The following is a 19,998-nucleotide window of genomic DNA, read 5'->3' on the forward strand; positions in this document are numbered from 1 at the left end:
ATACAAGGAAAAGGTAACTAGCCAGCTGATACAAGGAAAAGGTAACTAGCCAGGCTGATACATGGAAAAGGTAACTAGCCAGGCTGATACATGGAAAAGGTAACTAGTTAGAGTGATGCAAGGAAAAAGTAACTAGCCAGACTGATGCGAAGAAAAGGTAACTAGCCAGATTGAAGCAAAGAAAAGGAAACTAGCCAGACTGATGCAGGGAAATGGTAACTAAACAGACCGATGCAAGTTAAAGGTAAGTGGCGAGACCGATGCAAGGAAAGAGTAACTAGCCAGACTGATGCTAGGAATAAGGTAACTAGCCAGATTGATGAAAGGGAAAGGTAACTAGTTAGACTGGTGCAAGGAAAAGGTTACTATACAGATAGATGCAAGGAAAAGGTAACTAGCCAGAATGAGGCAAGGAAAAGGTAACTATCCACACTGATGCAAGGAAAAGGTAACGAGCAAGATTGAAGCAAAGAAAAGGTAACTTGTCAGACTGATGCTAAGAAAACGTAACAAGAGAGACAGATGCAAGGAAAAGGTAACTAGTAAGATTGAAGAAAAGAAAAGGTAACTAGCCAGGCTGATGCAAGCAAACGGTAACTAGCAAGATTGAAGCAAAGAAAAGGTAACTAGTCAGACTGATGCAAGGTATAGGTAAGTATCAAGATTGAAGCACAGAAAATGTAACTAGCCGGACTGATGCAAGGAAAAGGTAACTAGCCAGACTGATACAAGGAAAAGGTAACTAGCCAGACTGATGCAAAGAAAAGGTAACTAGCTAGACTGATGCAAGGAAAAGGTAACTAGTTAGATTGATGCAAGGAAAAGGTAACTAGCCAGATTGAAGCAAAGAAAAGGAAACTAGCCAGACCGATGCAAGGTAAAGGTAAGTGGCGAGTCCGATACAAGGAAAGAGTAACTATCCACACTGATGCAAGGAAAAGGTAACGAGCAAGATTGAAGCAAAGAAAAGGTAACTAGTCAGACTGATGCTAAGAAAACGTAACAAGAGAGACAGATGCAAGGAAAAGGTAACTAGCCTGACCGATGGAAGCAAAAGGTAACTAGCCTGGCCGATGCAAGGAAAATGTAACTAGCAAGATTGAAGAAAAGAAAAGGTAACTAGCCAGACTGATGCAAGCAAACGGTAACTAGCCTGACCGATGCAAGGAAAACGTAACTAGCAGGATTGAAGAATAGAAAAGGTAACTATCCACACTGATGCAATAAAAGTACATTCTCAAACAGAGAAGGGCTACAGAACAGTATGTCTTCTGGTGACCAGACCTCTTGGTATCAGGACATAGGATGTTCAATGAGAACTCAGCACTCTTCAAAGCACTAGCAGATAGTTCAGAAATAAACCTCTGTTTAACACTTCATCCGTTCACTGTTGACATTCCACGTGATCTGATGGTGTGCAGATACTGTTTCGGGCGAATTTTAAAGTGACTTGAATTCATATAAATTGGTAGCAATTGTATGTGAGGTTAAGATTCTTGAGAAAGACGATTCTTTTCAATTTACTAAACACTAAGAGATGATGTACAATATATTTACTAAATAGCAATCAGATGGGAATAGTTATCATCTGAGGATCGACGTTTCGAGATTTATGTAAAAACACCACAGAAAAGGTCACAAATACAGCTAATAATGAATTGTACAAGAATAGTCAAAACGAGCTTAGAAATTGAAATTCTGTATAAACGGAACAAATATGTGTTACACCACATTTTATTACCTATTGAAATGGCTGTGTTATGGCCAAAATATGTTTTCCTGGAAACACTATTAACCAGTATTTTTCACATGGCAGATTAACATTTTAGCTAATCTCATCAGACAGTAGTGGAAACAAGAAACTACCCTGACTTCTCTATCCTAAGAACAAAGGCTTAAATCAGCAGGTCAGCAACTCTTCAGGGGAAGCAACATGCAGAAGCAGTACAAAAATCTTGCAGTGCTGTTTCAAATGTTTATTTCAATTTTCAGCTTAAATACAAGAAGATAGGCTCACATCAGCTGCCTTGAGACCACATAAAATAGTCGAATGTTACACACAGAAGTCACAGCATAAACATTCCTACAACAGACACGATCGGAGAAATATGATGAGCTCATCAAATTGTAACAATGCAGGTTCTCACGATACATATCTATCAACTGCCAGATGGCTTACATTAAGTACTTCGTACTCCAACACATACACTTAGACCCCGTGCATCTTTTGCTGAGGATTATGTATTTGAATAATAGTCCTACATTTTTACTGTGACCTCAAGGTAAGAAGTAACAATGATACTAATTTCGTTGACATAATCGTCATTTAGTTACAGTGAAAACATAGTATATGTAAATAACAACGAATATTTGGAGGAAGGAATTTTTATCTTCGTTGTTAAATAATAGTTTCATTTTAAAGGTCAGCAAGGAAAGCAACATCCAACTAACTTAAGGCACATGACATCGGTTCACGAAATATTTAAGTTTTGAACGAATGTGTCCACTAGCCAAGTTGGATATTGACTTTTCTCTTGACGACATTAACACATTTATGTCAAAGATGACAGAGAAAGGAAATGAAAGGCAATATGGGTGTAGGAACGTAGGAAAACCTTTAGGGGGTTAGCATGCTTGAAATTAACGAAACGAATCGATAATTTATGGACAAAATCAGTTGTGTAAAACTAAAGTTGGTTTCAAAACTACATACATGTTCTTGCAGTTTATTGATAAGAAATCTTAATAACATACTAAAACAAATATCATATAACTAGAGACCAATTGAGCTAAGTGAGGAATGTCAACTCAATACCAAAACCGTCACTCACCAAAGAAAGCACAAAAGCCTGTTACAGCAATTTACAAATACCTCTTTCTGTTCAAATTTTCATTATAAGTATAAATAACAGAGCATAACACAAGAGAAAGCTTCCCTTATACATAATATCTGTCTAAGATATATATCCTGTCTGGGTTACAAAAGCTGCAGATGTGGGGCAAATGTACAACAAACCATCATTTAAGGTATTATGCCACATAGTACATTGAAAACATTGCACATGCCGTTCAGTTTACACAATCAGTCTTTAAAGTGCTCCTGGTGTTGCCAGATTTCCATGCAATACAGGCCACAAGAATAAGCAAAAATTAAACATAAAGCAATAAGCAGCAGTCAGTATTTGAACCCAAGGGGAGCAGGTTTTGATACTTCCCCTACCGATGTACTCAAAGCAATGCTCATTTCATGTGCTAATTCCCGCCATTTTGACATTTTTACTTGAAAATCTGAGGCCTCGGAGATAACCACCATCTGAAATTGATTTAAATCTTCCGTTAATTCAGACCGAGGAGTAAGAAATCATCAGTTGTTTTTGACACATTTGGGATTTTATTGTGAGTCCTGCCTAATACCACAACTAGGAACAAGCACTGCTTTGAAGTGATATGTTATAGGCATAGGTAAGGTAATACTTTTCGATACACGTAAGGCCTGCATGAACAGAACTGCATGAAAATGCCTAACATCGTTTCCTTCAATTTTGCATTACATAACAATATAATGACTCAGAGAGAGAGAGAGAGAGAGAGAGAGAGAGAGAGAGAGAGAGAGAGAGAGATGGCAGTAGGGAATTTAGCACAACCATAATACCCAGTTCAGTATTATGGTTGTGCTTAATGTGGATATTGTGCTTTCAATTTAATCCAACATAATATTCTCAAATATTGACATAAGTATAGCAAGCAGCAAGTTCAAACAAAAAACGTGGTCCAGGTGTTTCAAATGGCTGACTACATGCGCAGTAACAGATGCATTGCTCAGTTATAATGGGCATTCCAGGGTGAGTTTAATCAGTGCGATTTGCATTGGCAAATGTTCGAAAATGTATACGTCACAATTTTAGACATATTTGTTCCTAATGGACTTGTTGCCCGGGTGCACAAAGCGAGCGAAGCTGGAGCAGAACTTTTGAGCAAAACATAGGAATAATCACTAACAAAAGTAAAATGTGTAAATTTTTAAACTCCAACTAACTTGGCATTTGAAAACCGTGGTTCTGGTTAACCTGTTGTTTAACCTGTAAACAAACACGATCTCTTATTGTCCTACCGGAAATAGTTGTACTTGTAATTACAACATACATGTACGTTAATTTGTATAAATGAATTATTAAGGACATGTACTTGCAACTGTTATATCAGGTCATTCTGTTGGTCTATGAAAAGATACAAATCTCCCCTCTATCCTCTCTAGGGGCGGTGGGGTAGCCTAGTGGTTAAAGCGTTCGCTCGTCACGCCAAAGACCCGGGTTCGATTCCCCACACGGGTACAATATGTGAAGCCCATTTCTGGTGTTCCCCGTCGTGATATTGCTGAAATATTGCTACAAGCGGCGTAAAACTGAACTCACTCACACTCTCTATATTCTACAATCTATCAACATTATCACACTATGGCCAAAACCGTCTATGTTTAGTTTTACAATATTATACGAGCCCAGTGAAATCTATACTTTTTCAATAAATTGATCAACTACTTATGTTTCAACATATTTGAGCTGGGGTACGTACAATATTGCACATACAAAATGCCATATATCTTTCCTTCTCAATGACATGACTACTGATTAGTCAATACCTTTTGGCATTTCCAATAAAACTATGTTAGAATCATTGGAAGCGTTTTGGTACCACAGTCACGTAGACGATACTAACATCTAGGTAGAAAATACTTTCACATACTTAGATGATACTTTACTTCTACGTACGTAGATGGTACGTACCCATCTTCGTGATGTATGATATATGTAAATGTTAAGTAGGATGTTGTCGTCTATTTAAATTTGGCCTTTTCTGTATTTACACAAGTAAATGAAATCATTTCAAATGATCGTTTTTATCTATAGGCGTTAAAACCAAAGCCAAAACTCAAATATATTCATTTAATTAAACTTATACGACATATCTAAAGGGTTTCTTTATTTTAAAGTATTGATAATATCTCAATAACGACATGTCAAGGTGTGGGAGGACGGGGGTGTGGGTGGAGTGTGGGTGGGGTAAACCTAGTAGGTAAAGTATTTACTCATCACAATGAAGATCCGGTTACATAAAATAGACGCGAGACTGTTGTCGATTACTGAGGAAATATGGAAAGTCGATAATGAGATAGAAGAGTATACCTACTCCTCATAAATATACGTAAATATATGTATCATCTACGTACATGAAAGTATGAATCTTACCACCTGGATTTGTGAGGTAACCGTATTTCCTTTCTGTTTCCGAGCTACTTTAGTGTGAATAATGTTCACATATAATACCAGCTACTGTCATACAGGTAACAGACTCTGTATGGTAAAGTGGCTCACGAATACAGGTACTACAAACGTGCATTTACACTATCTCCTCAATACTATCAGTCATAGCTACATCAACCTGTCTCCTACAGAACACGCGTACATAATGTGGCTTCCATGATACACACATGATCTAGAACAGTTTATAAGAGCAGCGTAAGGTCACAACACATTGGAGATAGAAGTTGCTGCATTGTTTCTTCTACATACCATTGACAGACGTTAACAGAGATGTTTTATTTAAAACAAATTATTAAATAGAATGTCAATCGAACGTGCAAATGCGAATAATACGTAGATGGTTTTAACGTTGATTGAGGGTGTAAACGCTTTACTTCAAGTATACAGGTGCAATAGAATCTTGATCTCATTATATCGTAAAGGCGTGTGTTCATGTGTTTGAGAAAGAAATGCCAGTATGCAGCGACATGTTAACTTTGTCAAATATTCTGAACATTCTGATAAACAAATCTGATATTTATTGGTAATACATGTATGTAATATTACCACAGCCTAAAAAAGTGGTAAGTGACAAACGAAAAGTATTTTCTCCATGACACTTAATTCAAAGGCGGTTCATCTGATCCAGTATGCAGCGACATGTTTACTTTGTCAAATATTCTGAACATTCTGATAAACAAATCTGATATTTATTGGCAATGTGTAATTTTACCACAGCCTAAAAAAGTGGTAAGTGACAAACGAAAAGTATTTTCTCCATGACACTTAATTCAAAGGCGGTTCATCTGATCAGGACAGAGGCCAGTTTGAGGGATAGCCATATGTAATGGGCAGAATAACGTAAATCGTCTCTCGTTGTACGTTAAAATATCCTACCTTAGATTATCATTATCATATTATCTGCCTTGTCCATTAAAGAACCAGTATAAGTATTCCATGCAATATTATGGAACGGAACCATTGTTTACTGTCTTGAAAAAGAATGCACAGTTCTATAATGATCTATTTATCAATCAGTTCCATTATTCTTGTAATAAATATGTTTTGGAAAATATAACAAATGAAATGTTATTTGATGAAGTTATCCAACTGATGTGGAGATTAAAGGTTTGTGCTTTTAACCTGGCCGACCTGAATGCCATAGACACAACGCAACACAAGATATTCGTGTGACCTAAATGAGGAAACATAACCATGTGACAGATATACATGTGGTATTAGGGGCGGCGGGGTAACCTAGTGGTTAAAGGATAGGTCGTCACTTTGAAGACCCAGGAAGGATTCCCCACATGGGTACAATGTGTGAAGTCCAGTTCTGTTTGTTCCCTGCTGTGATATTGCTGGAATATTGCTATAAGCAACGTAAAACTAAACTCATCCACTCACTCACATGTGGCACTAAACCTTGTGCCATGGGTAGACAACAACGAATATACAGCTATGGTAAGTATTCTAAAGCACTCACTATATGTACCAGTGTGTGCGCCCATTCAAAAGTATCATTAAAAACACGAATTAATGCGGGACAATGCTCCACGAAATTAGTGTCCATTTTCGGCCTACCCAGACGTTGACATAAGAATGTTTGCGCCAGACAATGTAGGTATTTTTATCGTTATCAACAGCTATGTTGGTATGTGAATGGAATTTACTCTACTGACAAATACGGATAAGCGACCTAAATATGCATAATTAAAGAATTGAGCAGAGCCTTTAAAAATGATCATGAAAGTTATCGTATATGTTCATATGAATAAGACCTAGACTTCGTTTCATTTAATAACAACATCAAATACATCGGTTCTTGTAAAATAGTGTCAAACGGCTGAATTTGTACTTTTTTAGGAAACATTTGATCACTTAATTGAAACATACTGATATTCTCGAAACAAACAAATAAAAAATATAAATAATCTTAGATCACAGACTCGCACTTGCAGCTGTCGCTCATTTAGACATACGTTTGCAATAATCATGTCAGACAACCAAAACGTTCAAGTGTTAAAAATGATAAAAACTCTGAACATATGCGATATTTTTGGTAAAAATATTTCATTTCGGCAACTTTCACATTTGACATTACCAGTCTTGTGCCTTGTCCTACCTTGTTAGTTACTGGATTTCCTCTAACCAAAGCCTTGTCTCCCATTAATGAAATACATCCATAGGGAAATGAACAAACCCATAAATGACATACTTTTGATATAGTTAAACATTAAAAACACTTTGATAGGTGTATCTTGATTTGATTATTGAGGGACTTTATATTCACTTCAGTGTATGATTGAGAACGTGCATGTTCGTTCACTGACATCATAAACAGATGAATCATTGCGATCTCCCTACAAAAAACACCTTCCAGCGACCCCTGTCGGTGAACACCGTGACTACAGGCTCAAGGTTTATCAGAATTCTCAGATGCACTAAACCAAAGAATTGTTATCTTAATTTCTACAATCAAATCGACAGGGGAAATACATGTTATTACTTCAAAATGTCCAGTTATTTTGTATCAAATAATGGGTATGTCAAGCTGGTATAGTTCTATCCATCAAGGCTTAAAGAATACTGTATGAGGACACTTGGTTAGCCGAAACAACCGATGTATTATGTTGATGACAGGTCCTAGTGAACATGCAGTCCTCTCTGAGTGCAAGTAATTCTATCGTGAGTACATTGATCAGCCTTTCCTATAATTAGGCCCCAAATCGTCTACTATGACAACCTGTGATGAATCAGTGTCATCACTGGCGTCAAGGTCACTCGCCTCGCTCTTCATTTCGCCGTTTTCTTGGAGTGGCTTGGAGAACAGGAGGGAGCGTATCTGCTGACTGCCGATCATGTGTCCCAGAAACAGCCACAAGCCCTGCAAAACAAACACGCGGGAAATCAACACAAGGTCACCTGTGTATTGGAGTAAGCCTTGTATCACTGTTGAGTGTCTCCCCGTGGCACTAACGTGGAACTATGTTGGCCGAGGGGTATCTTAGAAACTTAAATACATGTATACGTAATTGAAAACTGTCCATTTCCTACACAGTCATGGTTGACACACTTGTCTGGTCCAAGCTGGATAATTGGTTTGTTTGTAGTTTAACGCTGCGTTTAGCAGTATTAAAGCTTAATGGCGGCGGTTTGTAAATAATCGAGTCTGGATCAGACAATCCAGTGATCAACAGCATGAGCATCAATCTATGCATGTGTGATACGACATGTGTCGCCCAAGCCAGAGAACTGACCATCCGAACCCGTTAGTCGCCTCTTACAACAAGCATGGGTTACTGAAGACCAATTCTATTTGATTTGATTTAAACATATTTATTCAAGAGAATGGATTGGGTACAAGTTATTTCAACTTTGTGAAACCCTGTCCTATGACCAATTCTAACCCGGATCGATAGTGATACGACACATTCGTAAATATAAGCCCGAAAATTGGACTTTTGTGCATAAGCTGACTGTATGCACTTATATGTAAGACTACCCAATACATATTTCCAGTGGGATTATATCATGCATAGAACATGTCTGACAAACAATGAGAGACTGACGACAGCTGAACCCATGCTATTTGTATAGGAAAATGTGCTAAAACGTTCAACAAAAGTTGGATTTCTAACGACGAGAGTTCTATATATATAAAACTTCTTTCTTATTAATATGAGCTAATATATGTCACTCAAAGAAGTTAATTTGATTTCTGACGATGTGCTTTACATTTGAATTCTTAAGGCCTATATTGGCTGACTTAATGCATGCCAAATGTCAAGTCGTACCTGTGAGGAGTTGAAGATGACGAACATATAGATGAAGCCGGTGTTGAGGGCTGCTGAGGGGACGCCGAAAACCCAGGTCAGGCTTAACACGGGGATGAGGGACGCCGCCGTCAGGAACTGGTGTCTGCAACATCACAGTCAGCCATACAGTGGAGGATAGAAGTGTGGACAAGTGTGTACATGTATAAAACATTCACTGTACAGCATTAACATCCGTACACGTATAAAACATTCACTGTACAGTATTAACATCCGTACATGTATAAAACATTCACTGTACAGTATTAACATCCGTACATGTATAAAACATTCACTGTACAGTATTAACATCCGTACATGTATAAAACATTCACTGTACAGTATTAACATCCGCCCTGTCTTACTGACTAACGTGTGCAGAACGCAGACATTGTCGACTCCCATTGTTCCTACTCTAGGTTCTCACCAGACCAAATATATACTGTTTCAAGCCTGGCAAACATGCACCTGCTCCTCATTTACAAGCCATGCAGTGAGTATAAACCTCTATCTACTCGCAAAGACAGACTAGTCAAAATGTTGCTTACCTTCCTCTTGTGACATACTTTGGTGGTTTGTTTCATAAATGAACTTAGCTACCATTAGCTCGGCCGAAAATTGACAAGTTTTAAAATTGTCTCTTAACATTTTCAAAATTTGGTTAAGCAGATTTCTAATCCAAGTATGTTTTACTGATTGTGGTTATTGTTTTTTATTAAGACATGAGGCCGTGTATGTGGAACACGTTACATCTATAGTAAATGTAACATCCATGTATCATATAAAGTCAACTCACTTGATCTTTTTGAGTAGAGAGACGCTCTTGTTGACATCAAGAACAAGGCGAGTGAGCATCATAGCGATCATGACGGCGAAGTTGATCTGAAACATGAGAAGATGCTCATCAACCATTAGCAAATATTTGCACTGAAAAACTGGGAAAGAAGCAGGATGGGGCGAAGGAAAGCATACGCCCGTGTAATGGTTGTGACCAGAAAAACAAAGGTTATCAGAACGTTACTGGGCTAACAGCAGTACCCCAATCACAACAATGATACCTGAATATCAACATCGACTGGTTTGTTCCATAAAACAAGGGTGGGCTGTAGTGTTGGGAATTGGTTAAAATCTCATAACTGATGGTTGGTTCATTACTACCAATCAATCATCGAAAATAATTGGTTAGCGTCATTTATGAAATTTGTTAATGCTCATTAAAATAAGGGGAAAAATGTAGATCTTCTGGGTTTTTTGGGGCAAAATTTCACATCTTTAAAAGATGACTAGTATGTTAGGAACATAAATTTCTTGGAATCTTTAAGATAAATTCAATCATGACTTGAAACGAGCTTGTAGTGCTTACGAAATGTAACAGACAAAACCAACCATGTGAAAAAATATTGTTAATGAAAACAAGTGTTCCAGAATTGTTTGTGTTCGATTATGAGAAATTATGATCGATTGCTTGGTCGTTTAGTCACTACGACCAATCTTCGATTATTTCAATTAATCGGACCACCACTAGTGGGCTGAGTCTACTTACATACACACTTTATTGTTTGGTTGTTGGGTAACGCCACACTCAGCAAGAATCCAGCTATATGGGTCAGTCTTTAAATAATCCAGTCTGGACCAGACAATCCTCTGGTCATCAGCATGAGCATCGATCTACGCATTTGGGATTCTATGACATCTGACAACCAGGTCAGATCCCGTTAGTCGCCTCTTACGAGAAGCATGGGTTACTGAAGACCCATTCTTACCCGGGTCATATTGAAGTAGCACAACTCTTCGCGCTAGTATCTCCTTGTTTAAGTGGGTAATGTGATTTCTCCAAAGAAATAAACCCTGCAAGTTACATATGACATTATTTGGCATAAAATGGAAACGTGTATGGTACTCACGAAGAGAATAACGACGACAGGACCAACGAACGCCCACCTTGTCATCTTGTGCCGACTCAACCAACATCTGCAATTACAGAATTAAACAGTTCTATAATGATTTACTGATAAAAATCATGATCAACGTAAACTCTCTAAAGTAGAGTAGGATGAAGGAGGTTAAGAACTTTCAGTCAAATACCCGCAGCCGAAAGTACTTACAGAGCGTCGTTGCCGTATGTGTCGCCCCTGATGACAGCAGTGACGGCCACGATGAAGGCAGGAGCGAGCCACCCGACGACCATGAACAGGGTGCGGACACGATACGCCTGGGTGATGTTCCATCGTTTAGCCTGGAAACAAGGTTTAATAGTTAGTCTACCATGACTTCAGTAAATAGGCTAAATACTGGATTGTGATTGGTTAATCAAAGTCATTCAGGTGTATATAGTCACGTTATATACCTCTGATTTTCCAACCTGGTATGTATTTTTTAAAAACATACTGTGTTGGAAGATCAGAGGTATATAACGAAATTATAATAGCTCTAATTTAATTTTTTTTAATAAATATTTACAGCTATTATAATTTAGTTATATACCTCTGATTTTCAAACACAAGATGTTTATCTCCTATATAGTGACGACCACGATGAAGGCAGGAGGTAGCCATCGTGTGCTAGTTCCGCGGAAGATACTGTGCCGTGTATGTGACGTAGTGACATAAGCTCCCCCCACTCATGAATATTCATGATTTCTGTGCACTTAAGACCATTGTGCGTTTAAGGGCACAACAATTGTGCGATCACAATGACTGTGCAGACACGATATACCTTGGTAATGTTCTATCACTTAGCCGATAGCCTAGATTTTCGACAGGTTCGTAGCCCTACGAACGTCTTGAGCCCATTCTTGACACATTGGCTACGTTCAAAGTTCAGAACTCTTAGGGCTACGAACGTTTCGAAAATCTAGACCCAGGTTTATTTGTCACAAGAAGTCTAAGGAGCTGTCAAGCGGACCAAGTAATGCAGCTGTGATGGCCGTGGGCCTATTTACACAAAGGAAGTCTTTGGGCTAAGAATACCTATGCCCGTCACATTTTCGGGCGTAAAATAGTCGAAGTATTCCTGAACCATCAAGCACTGTACTACTACGAATGCCGGGCTGATCTTTTACTTTTAGGTCTTGGGATTGATTCCACCAGTGAAATATCAACCACAGCCAGGTGGTGCTACTAATGGTGATCAGTTGTGTGCAGGAAGCGCTGCGTGAAGGCTGCGGCATGCACTCAGCCGTCTCACTCCGACAACACACACAGCTGTCACTGTCATGTCTACAATAATCGTTGTGTGTTGATGAAGTATAGGGTACTACTTATATCAGAGATTATCGAAAATTGTTGATTTAAACAATGTTGACATGAAGTCAATATCATATTTGACACTTGGATTTACGGAAGCTGAAACGAGCTGAAAATATTTCAAGTGTTGTAGTAGAGAGGTGGGGTAGCGGTGGGATCTGGTACGTTTCATTACATAAGACCATATAATGAATTTGATTTTTCGCAATCGGTCAATGTTTCAACGCGTAGACATTCGTATATTTGCAAATTGAGGTGCCTTTGACGACTGGGCTCCCTGTTTCGATCTACCAGCCACGCCATATTCAAACATGTGGTGACCCGTGCTTCTCTAACAAAGCAGATGAGGAAGAGGGTGTGTCCGCCAAGGGGCAGATGGACTGGACTGGAGATTACTACTGTGTAGTGCTTGTGTCTCAAGACGTTGTCCATGGTAAACATCATAACAGGAATTCACATTGCATTCACAACCTCCTTCCAATGTTAGGCTCAAAAGATTCAGATAGTACACAAACTCCATACAGATATACTGCCGAGTCCTAATTACCTTGATGATGAGGTAGAGAGAGTACGCGAGTGACCAGAAGTGTATGGTGAGGAAGAAGTAGTGGAGAACAGATGTAGACAGCTTGCACATCACCTGTAAACACACAACTCAAGATAGTCAGTCAGGCAATGGTTACACCGTGTACCCTACACAGTAGTTGGGGCATTCACGTGATCGTGTGAAGGGCAATCCCAACAAATACATTTGGTAATATTCTGTTGGTTGGCTTAACGAATTGATTGTAAGGTCAGAAGGAGGATCCAGAAGGTGGGGAGGTGCGGGTTTGCACCACCACCCCCTCTCCCCCGGAAAAAATCCCTGTGGAACATTTCCCCCAAACCTTTGGACTTCATGATATATGTGCACCCCTCTTCTCCAAAATCATGCATCCGCCCCAGAAGGTTGTGACGTATTAAACGATTTTTGTGTGATTTCAGACTTTTATTATACAGAAGGGGAATCAAGTGATCTAACCGAAGAACACTAGCATTTTTTTAGCTGACAACTAAATAATCAGGTCTGGACTAGATAATCCAGTGACTGACAAAATGGAAATCGATCAACGCAACTGGGATACAATGACATACATTAACTACGTCCATGACCTGGACCACCTTATCCCGTAAAGCACCTCTTACGAAAAGGGGCGGTGGAGAGGCCTAGTGGTTCATGCGTTCGCCCGTCACGCTGAAGACCCGGGTTCGATTCCCCAAATGGAATACAGGAATATTGCTAAAAGCGGCGTAAAACCCAACTTACCCACTACTCACTCTCTTAAGAAAACCATAGTCATTTTGTACAACAAGCATGGTCGCCTTTTACTACAACAATGGGTTGCTCAACACCAATCCCAACCCAAATCTTCACGGGTCTATAACGTACGTATCATGCAAACTTGGTAAACTAGTTCCTGTCTAAGTAAATGGTGACTGTTTGAACGTATGCATTCGAGACAACTTACTTTCATTGGAAATGAGTTTTCAGCGGCGATGAATGAGAGTTGAGCAATGAGCAGGGCGAAGCACTGGTTCCCCACCACAAACAGTCCGTCACTCTTCAGCCTGAAACAGTACATACACATTCAGTGGTAGACTAAGGCTTAGTCTCTGAATATATATAATTTTGATAGTAACAAACAAGCTCATTTATATTGAAAAGGAGCCCTAGGGTGACCAGAGATTCAGAACCTGAGGAAATCTAGACTTGCTTTATTTAGGGCTTTAGCACTGCAGAGAGGGCTTGGCAGTAGGGAAATTAATGTGGTTCAGGGACTGTGAGACCGACTTATTCAGCAACAATCCCGTTTAACATTAATCCATTAACGAAAGATTCAAAATAAGTCATTGCCTTGATGGTGCTTTTTGTTTAGTAGCTTGAGGCTCAGCAATAATCAATATACACGACAGGGTGTACACATTCCATGAAGACACACTGATGCGGATGTGTGTACGGCGGGAGGAGGGGAATGAAGATGAGGAAGAGGGTGTGTTTAGAGTGAGTTAGCGATCTTGCTTTAACGCCTCTTTGAACTGTATTCCAACTATATCACAGCTTGTGGTAGTAAAGCCAGAGGTAAGGCAGCTCTGACACGTTTGTGTAACCCACGAGGGCAGACAAACCTAGAACAATAATAGGGACAAACCAGCATTCGAACCCCAAGGAAAGCGACTCTGCAAAGCTAATTGGGGCGCCCAAGATTACTGATATCACCTGTAACCCCCTCTTGGAAAGAAGCAAATGAGGAAGCATGTTTGTTTACTTATGTTTATAATCCCCTGGCAAAGCAGACGAGGAAGAGGGTGTGTTTACTCACGGGAGAAAGCAGGCGAGGAAGTGTGTGTGTTTACTTTACTCACGGGAGAAAGCAGACGAGGAAGAGTGTGTGTGTACCCACCGGAGAAAGCAGATGAGGAAGAGGGTGTGTTTACTCACGGGAGAAAGCAGACGAGGAAGAGTGTGTGTTTACTCACGGGAGAAAGCAGGCGAGGAAGAGTGTGTGTTGACTCACGGGAGAAAGCAGATTTGGAAGAGTGTGCGTTTACTCACGGGAGAAAGCAGACGAGGAAGAGTGTGTGTTTACTCACGGAAGGAAGCAGATGAGGAAGAGGGACAGCATTGTCCCCACCATGGACAGTCCGCATCCCGTCAAGGTGATCCGCACTAGGTTGTAGTCGATGCTGTCTGTCGACTGAAACAAAATACAGTAAAGATAATAAAAGTATTCTCTATATTTTTCTAAAATACCTTAGATTCATATATTATAGTTTTTACGTGAATTGGTTCCAGTGATGGCTGCATCGTGGCGAGCGTCGTACATTATGACTGGTTGTTGGATGACAGCCTGATTAACACAAGTACATGCATCTGATCCCAAGGTACACGAATACTTCGTGCATGGAGGATGTGTGACGCACGACCGCTGGTGTCATTGCACTTTGTAGAGAAGGTCATTTAAAACATCATTTCAGCTTATTATGGCCGGATGTGTTTATTGCGGCGGAACACCAACACTAACACTCAGTGAAGAATTGTTACAGGCGTGATGGTGATATGTCACTCTGGGAAAACCGCAAACCCACAACCAACAGCCGTACAGGTCACTGTTATATCCAGTGATTCATCGCACCTGAATATGTGCATCTGCGGAGATTTGGATGTAAAGTAAAACATTGCTAGTCTGATCCTGGCTAATCCGGACTCCCCGCATTCCGGGAATTACAGTGTCACATGTCGGTTAATGAGGAAATGTGAGTGAGTGAGTGAGTTTAGTTTTACGCCGCACTCAGCCATATTCCAGCTATATGGCGGCGGTCTGTAAATAATCGATTCTGGACCAGACAATCCAGTGCTCAACAGCATGAGCATCGATCTGCGCAATTGGGAATCGATAACATGTATCAACCAAGTCAGCGAGACTGACCACCCGATCCCGTTAGTCGTCTCTTACGACAAGCATAGTCGCCTTTGGTGGCAAACATGGGTTGCTGAAGACCTATTCTACCCCGGATTTTCACGGGTCTAATAAGGAAATGTGTTTAACACGACGGCTTCATTGAAACAGCGCTGTCCGGATTAACAGGGTTTCTGTATATTAACACACATACCGAGTAGTTCCCTACTTGCATCAGAAAGAAGTAGTTGGCTTTGTTCGACTGGTTCAACCAGTTCAGGGAATGCTGCAACAAAAACCACATGACACAATAACACCAGGAACTAATAGAAATACGTAATAAACGGATATCAAAACATAGTCAACTACCCTATAGACACGAGTGGACGTGTACAGGATCCTGCATCTGCATGGCGAGCAGGCAGTTTGTCCGTATTTTCCTTGAGAGGCAGCTTAGGTCCCAAGACAAGTTTACTCAATGTTTTTCAATAGCTCTGGTCTCCAGGGTTCGATTCTGTGGAGTCATATCATTGTTCACGCTATCAACCACCTTTCTATATTGCACAGACTCGATTATTTGTATGACGTGATAATACCGCTGTTCTACTGCTGGCGTAAACCAATATTCATTCATCAAATGTGTTTTAATGAAGTCTAATGATAATTGTGCTTTACTTACAAAACATTAGACAAGGTTGGTGATTATAGTATTACCAAACATGTTAACCAGCATCGTTTATGCAGAATCAGTCAGTGAGAACATAATCTAACCCTGACTGACACTATCTGAGGCAGTTCGAGTGAGACAGATGCATATTTTCCAGGAGTTACACTTGTCCATGATATTGCAGATTGTCCGTAAGTTAGTTCATCTGTAAATATTATAGAAATGGCCTGTCAGCTGTAAGTGTAACGAAAACGGATGCGACGAAGCCCACGAGCTCACTATGGCGCTGACAAGATAAGATCATTATCAGTAAGAATCTAGACTTCGAGCCTGCGACAAGCAGATCCTGTAAAGTCAAGGGGTTTGCAACTCTGCACAACAAACTCGTTGGGCACTAGGAGCTCACAGCGAGCTTATAGTACCAGGTGAACTGTTATAAAGTTATGACTTATCTGACTGAGACATGAATACATGCTATAGAACACAATGGATACCTGCACATATTGTTCTGTTGGATACAGTACTGAATAATACAATCAAATCTTACCATGCGCTGACCCTGTTTTCTGTATCGCAATGATACATTCTAACCATGAAATGAAACAAAGAATTTGTATGTATCCAGCGGGTAACAGCAGCTGGGTTAAATAATTATGCAATTTGTAGAGTGATATTACTTGGGATGACACATAATCTATAGGCTGTAACAACCTCTGTGGTATTTGGAAGATAGTGTTGATGTTTACTTTTAAACAGTGCAAGATGTAATTTACTGCCTTTCAGTGGGTGTTTGACGTCAGGATTGTCCTTGCAGAACTAGTGGCGGATTAGTGGGATTGGATGGATCGGTATGCAAGGTCAAAGTGTGAAGTCCATTCTGTGTGTCCCACTCCGCGATATTTCAGGGATATTGCTTCACGCGGCGTAAAACAATACTCAGTCACATAATCACCCATAACTGAACCAACCAAAAATGTCCTACACTTTAACAGCCTGTTCGACACACGCTAGTAGCCTCCTTGGGAACTAAAAACAGCATAACAACTTATTTCAGAGATCCTTTTTTTCGACCAAGATACAGGTAAACGTATTAAACTGAAAGAACGGCATACATTTTCGGGAATACATTCTGGAATGTAGAGACCAGGGCCTAGATTTTCGAAGCTCTCTTAGCGCTAAGATAGTCGTAAGTTAATGTTAATGTATGGCACTTACGACTATCTTAGCGCTAAGGGAGCTTCGAAAATCTAGGCCCTGGCTAGCTATTCTCGAAACGTTCGTAGCCCTACGAACTTCATAAGCCCATTCTTAACACATTGGCTACGATCAAAGTTAAGAATTCTTAGGGCTACGAACGTTTCGAGAATAGGGGCCCTGAAGGGTAAACCGCATTATTAAGGAGGTCACTTACATGCATTCGATGTTCCATCCTGTGTGTTCTATAGGCCTTGACTTCCAACAAACGGATATTATTCCAGTTATCCAACAGTTCTTAGATGATACAGTAATTGCCCGTAGTCACCAGCACAGATCTGACACTGGTTCCCAAATGTAGGTTGTCGTGACGATGAGTTTCACCAAAATCATGTAAGTTCCAAATGTCCCGTTTACCGTCCAGGTCGGAGTTTTATACAGTTGATTCTGACACATCCGTGCAGACCGTAATTATTGCAATGACACTTATCTTCTTGTAACCATGGTAACCTATTTCTGTAATACATGATGCACGTGGAATCCGATTGCCTTTGGGCAGGCCAGTCTAGGGATGTCACGATGTCCATGCACGGTCGCACCGAGCTCTTCTAGCACGCGAGACGGTGAAGCCGTCATCACTGATTCTCAGCTTCATCAATATAAAATACAAATAATAGCAACATATTTCGCAGAATATTTGCCATCCTTTTCACCGAAAATTGTAAGATACATACTACCTTAGTTTTATGTCTATACAACATTACACACATTAAAAGTTCAGTTGCAATAACAAATAATTTTAGAACTTACCCATTTAGATATTGATTTAGTTAACACACCACCTCTCCCCGACATACTCCCAAGAGTTAGTATTTTGCAGATCAAATCGTGCTTTAGACTAACGCTTAGTCTCTGTATATATATAATTTTGATAGAAACAAACTATTCCTTTAATATTGTTTAAATTGAAAAGGAGCCCCAGTGAGAAGAGAGATTCAGAACGTGAACCTGAGGAAATCTAGACTTGCTTCATTTAAGGCTTTAGCATTGCAGAAAAGGCAGAAGGTGAGGTGAGGTGAGGTGAGGTGAAATTGGGTTTAACGTCGTGCTTGAGAATATTTCGCTCATATGACGACGTGCATGTATGTGTATGTGTATGTGCGGCTGCTTGTTCTAGCCCAGACTGAAGCTATAAAGGCAGAAGGGAAAATAACGCGAATCAGGGACAGACTGGTCTTGCTTCTATGCATTACGATAGAGTATACTGTTGTGAATATTGGGATCATGCCAGTAGGATTTCATTTAGGGCCGGGCAAAACATTCCACAACCACGCCTACATGTGAATGGAGTAATTGTTTGCTGACCGTGTTCAGTGATTATTTGCTAATTACTTTCGTTTAGAGAGCGACACATATTGTAGTTACCTTGAAGTCAAGCACACATTCTCTCACCTAATCGCATTAGGTTTCTAATTCCAGCAGCTTAAGTCGACAGCCTAATACTACGCCTTCGATCAATGGGTCAGCATTGGAGGAAACATCCAGGTATTGCGATGATATACGGCGGTCTAGTTTAATATCTCAATATGTGAATATGATCGAAGAGTGTCAGAAGAACTGTGCCATTTTAGCCATAGATAACATTTTCCCCTTCTCAAGTCCACTTTTTATAGGCAAAATATATTGTGGCTCACTGTGTATGAAATAAGCCCCAAACCCAGCCAGACATCAGGGCTGGTAACTTCAAAATATTACCAGCCCCAAATGGATTTAACCAGACCAGACATCAAGATATGGTGAATTTACTCAGATGTATGGAACATCAAAAATTCTTTTACCAGACCATTGGGCTGGCCAGCTTAAATTTAGACCGGCCGTCAGAAATCTAGCCCGTCTCGGTCAGTCAGACGGGCCTTATTTGCACTAACATATTCAGTGTTTAACGTTTACAGCCGCGAATGAAGTGTTATTATACGGGAAGAAAAATGTTTCAAGGTATGGTAATGATCTACAGCCCACAAGAACATCGCAATAAGAGGGGATTCACAAGTAAATTCACACGATCAGCAGGGGTGTGCCCGCCTTGTGCACTGATGCAGACCTAGCACATTCGCCTCATTGAGGCCACTTAAACGTCGATGATATTGAATCGTTGCTGGAGAATTCGAATGACGTCGTAAACGTCTCTCCATTTCATCCCAGATGTGTTCAGTGGATGACAAATCAGGGGATGTTATGGGTCAAGGTAACGCATTAACATTGCAAGAGTGTCATCTCAAATCCAAACAGTCACAAAGCATCTTGCAATGTATATATAATGCAATGAATATCAGATCCTCT

General features: G+C 40.0%; 1 protein-coding gene across 1 annotated transcript; it reads right to left on the reverse strand.

Moving 5' to 3' along the window:
- Window positions 1-2,827: 2,827 nt before the first annotated feature.
- LOC124258224 (adhesion G-protein coupled receptor D1-like) lies at window positions 2,828-18,294 on the reverse strand. Its single transcript, XM_046692289.1, has 10 exons — window positions 18,208-18,294; window positions 16,012-16,083; window positions 14,992-15,095; window positions 13,869-13,968; window positions 12,908-13,000; window positions 11,221-11,351; window positions 11,020-11,086; window positions 9,912-9,997; window positions 9,098-9,221; window positions 2,828-8,187 (listed from the first exon to the last, which is right to left on the reverse strand). Exons 1-10 carry the CDS (start codon window positions 18,292-18,294, stop codon window positions 8,002-8,004), a joined length of 1,050 nt encoding a protein of 349 aa, XP_046548245.1. The 3' UTR covers window positions 2,828-8,001.
- Between the last annotated feature and the right edge of the window lie 1,704 nt (window positions 18,295-19,998).

This window comes from Haliotis rubra, unplaced genomic scaffold (assembly GCF_003918875.1).
Source record: "Haliotis rubra isolate DU_JTF1 unplaced genomic scaffold, ASM391887v1 Scf688, whole genome shotgun sequence".
NCBI classification, from domain to species: domain Eukaryota; kingdom Metazoa; phylum Mollusca; class Gastropoda; order Lepetellida; family Haliotidae; genus Haliotis; species Haliotis rubra.

Coding starts and splice junctions, on each gene's coding strand:
- LOC124258224 (XM_046692289.1), bottom strand. CDS start 18,294: ATGACGGCTTCACCGTCTCGCGTGCTAGAAGAGCTCGGTGCGACCGTG. Junction 15,096..16,011: donor TGCAAGTAGGGAACTACTCG/GTATGTGTGTTA, acceptor ATTTTGTTTCAG/TCGACAGACAGCATCGACTA. Junction 11,087..11,220: donor ACATACGGCAACGACGCTCT/GTAAGTACTTTC, acceptor CTGTAATTGCAG/ATGTTGGTTGAGTCGGCACA.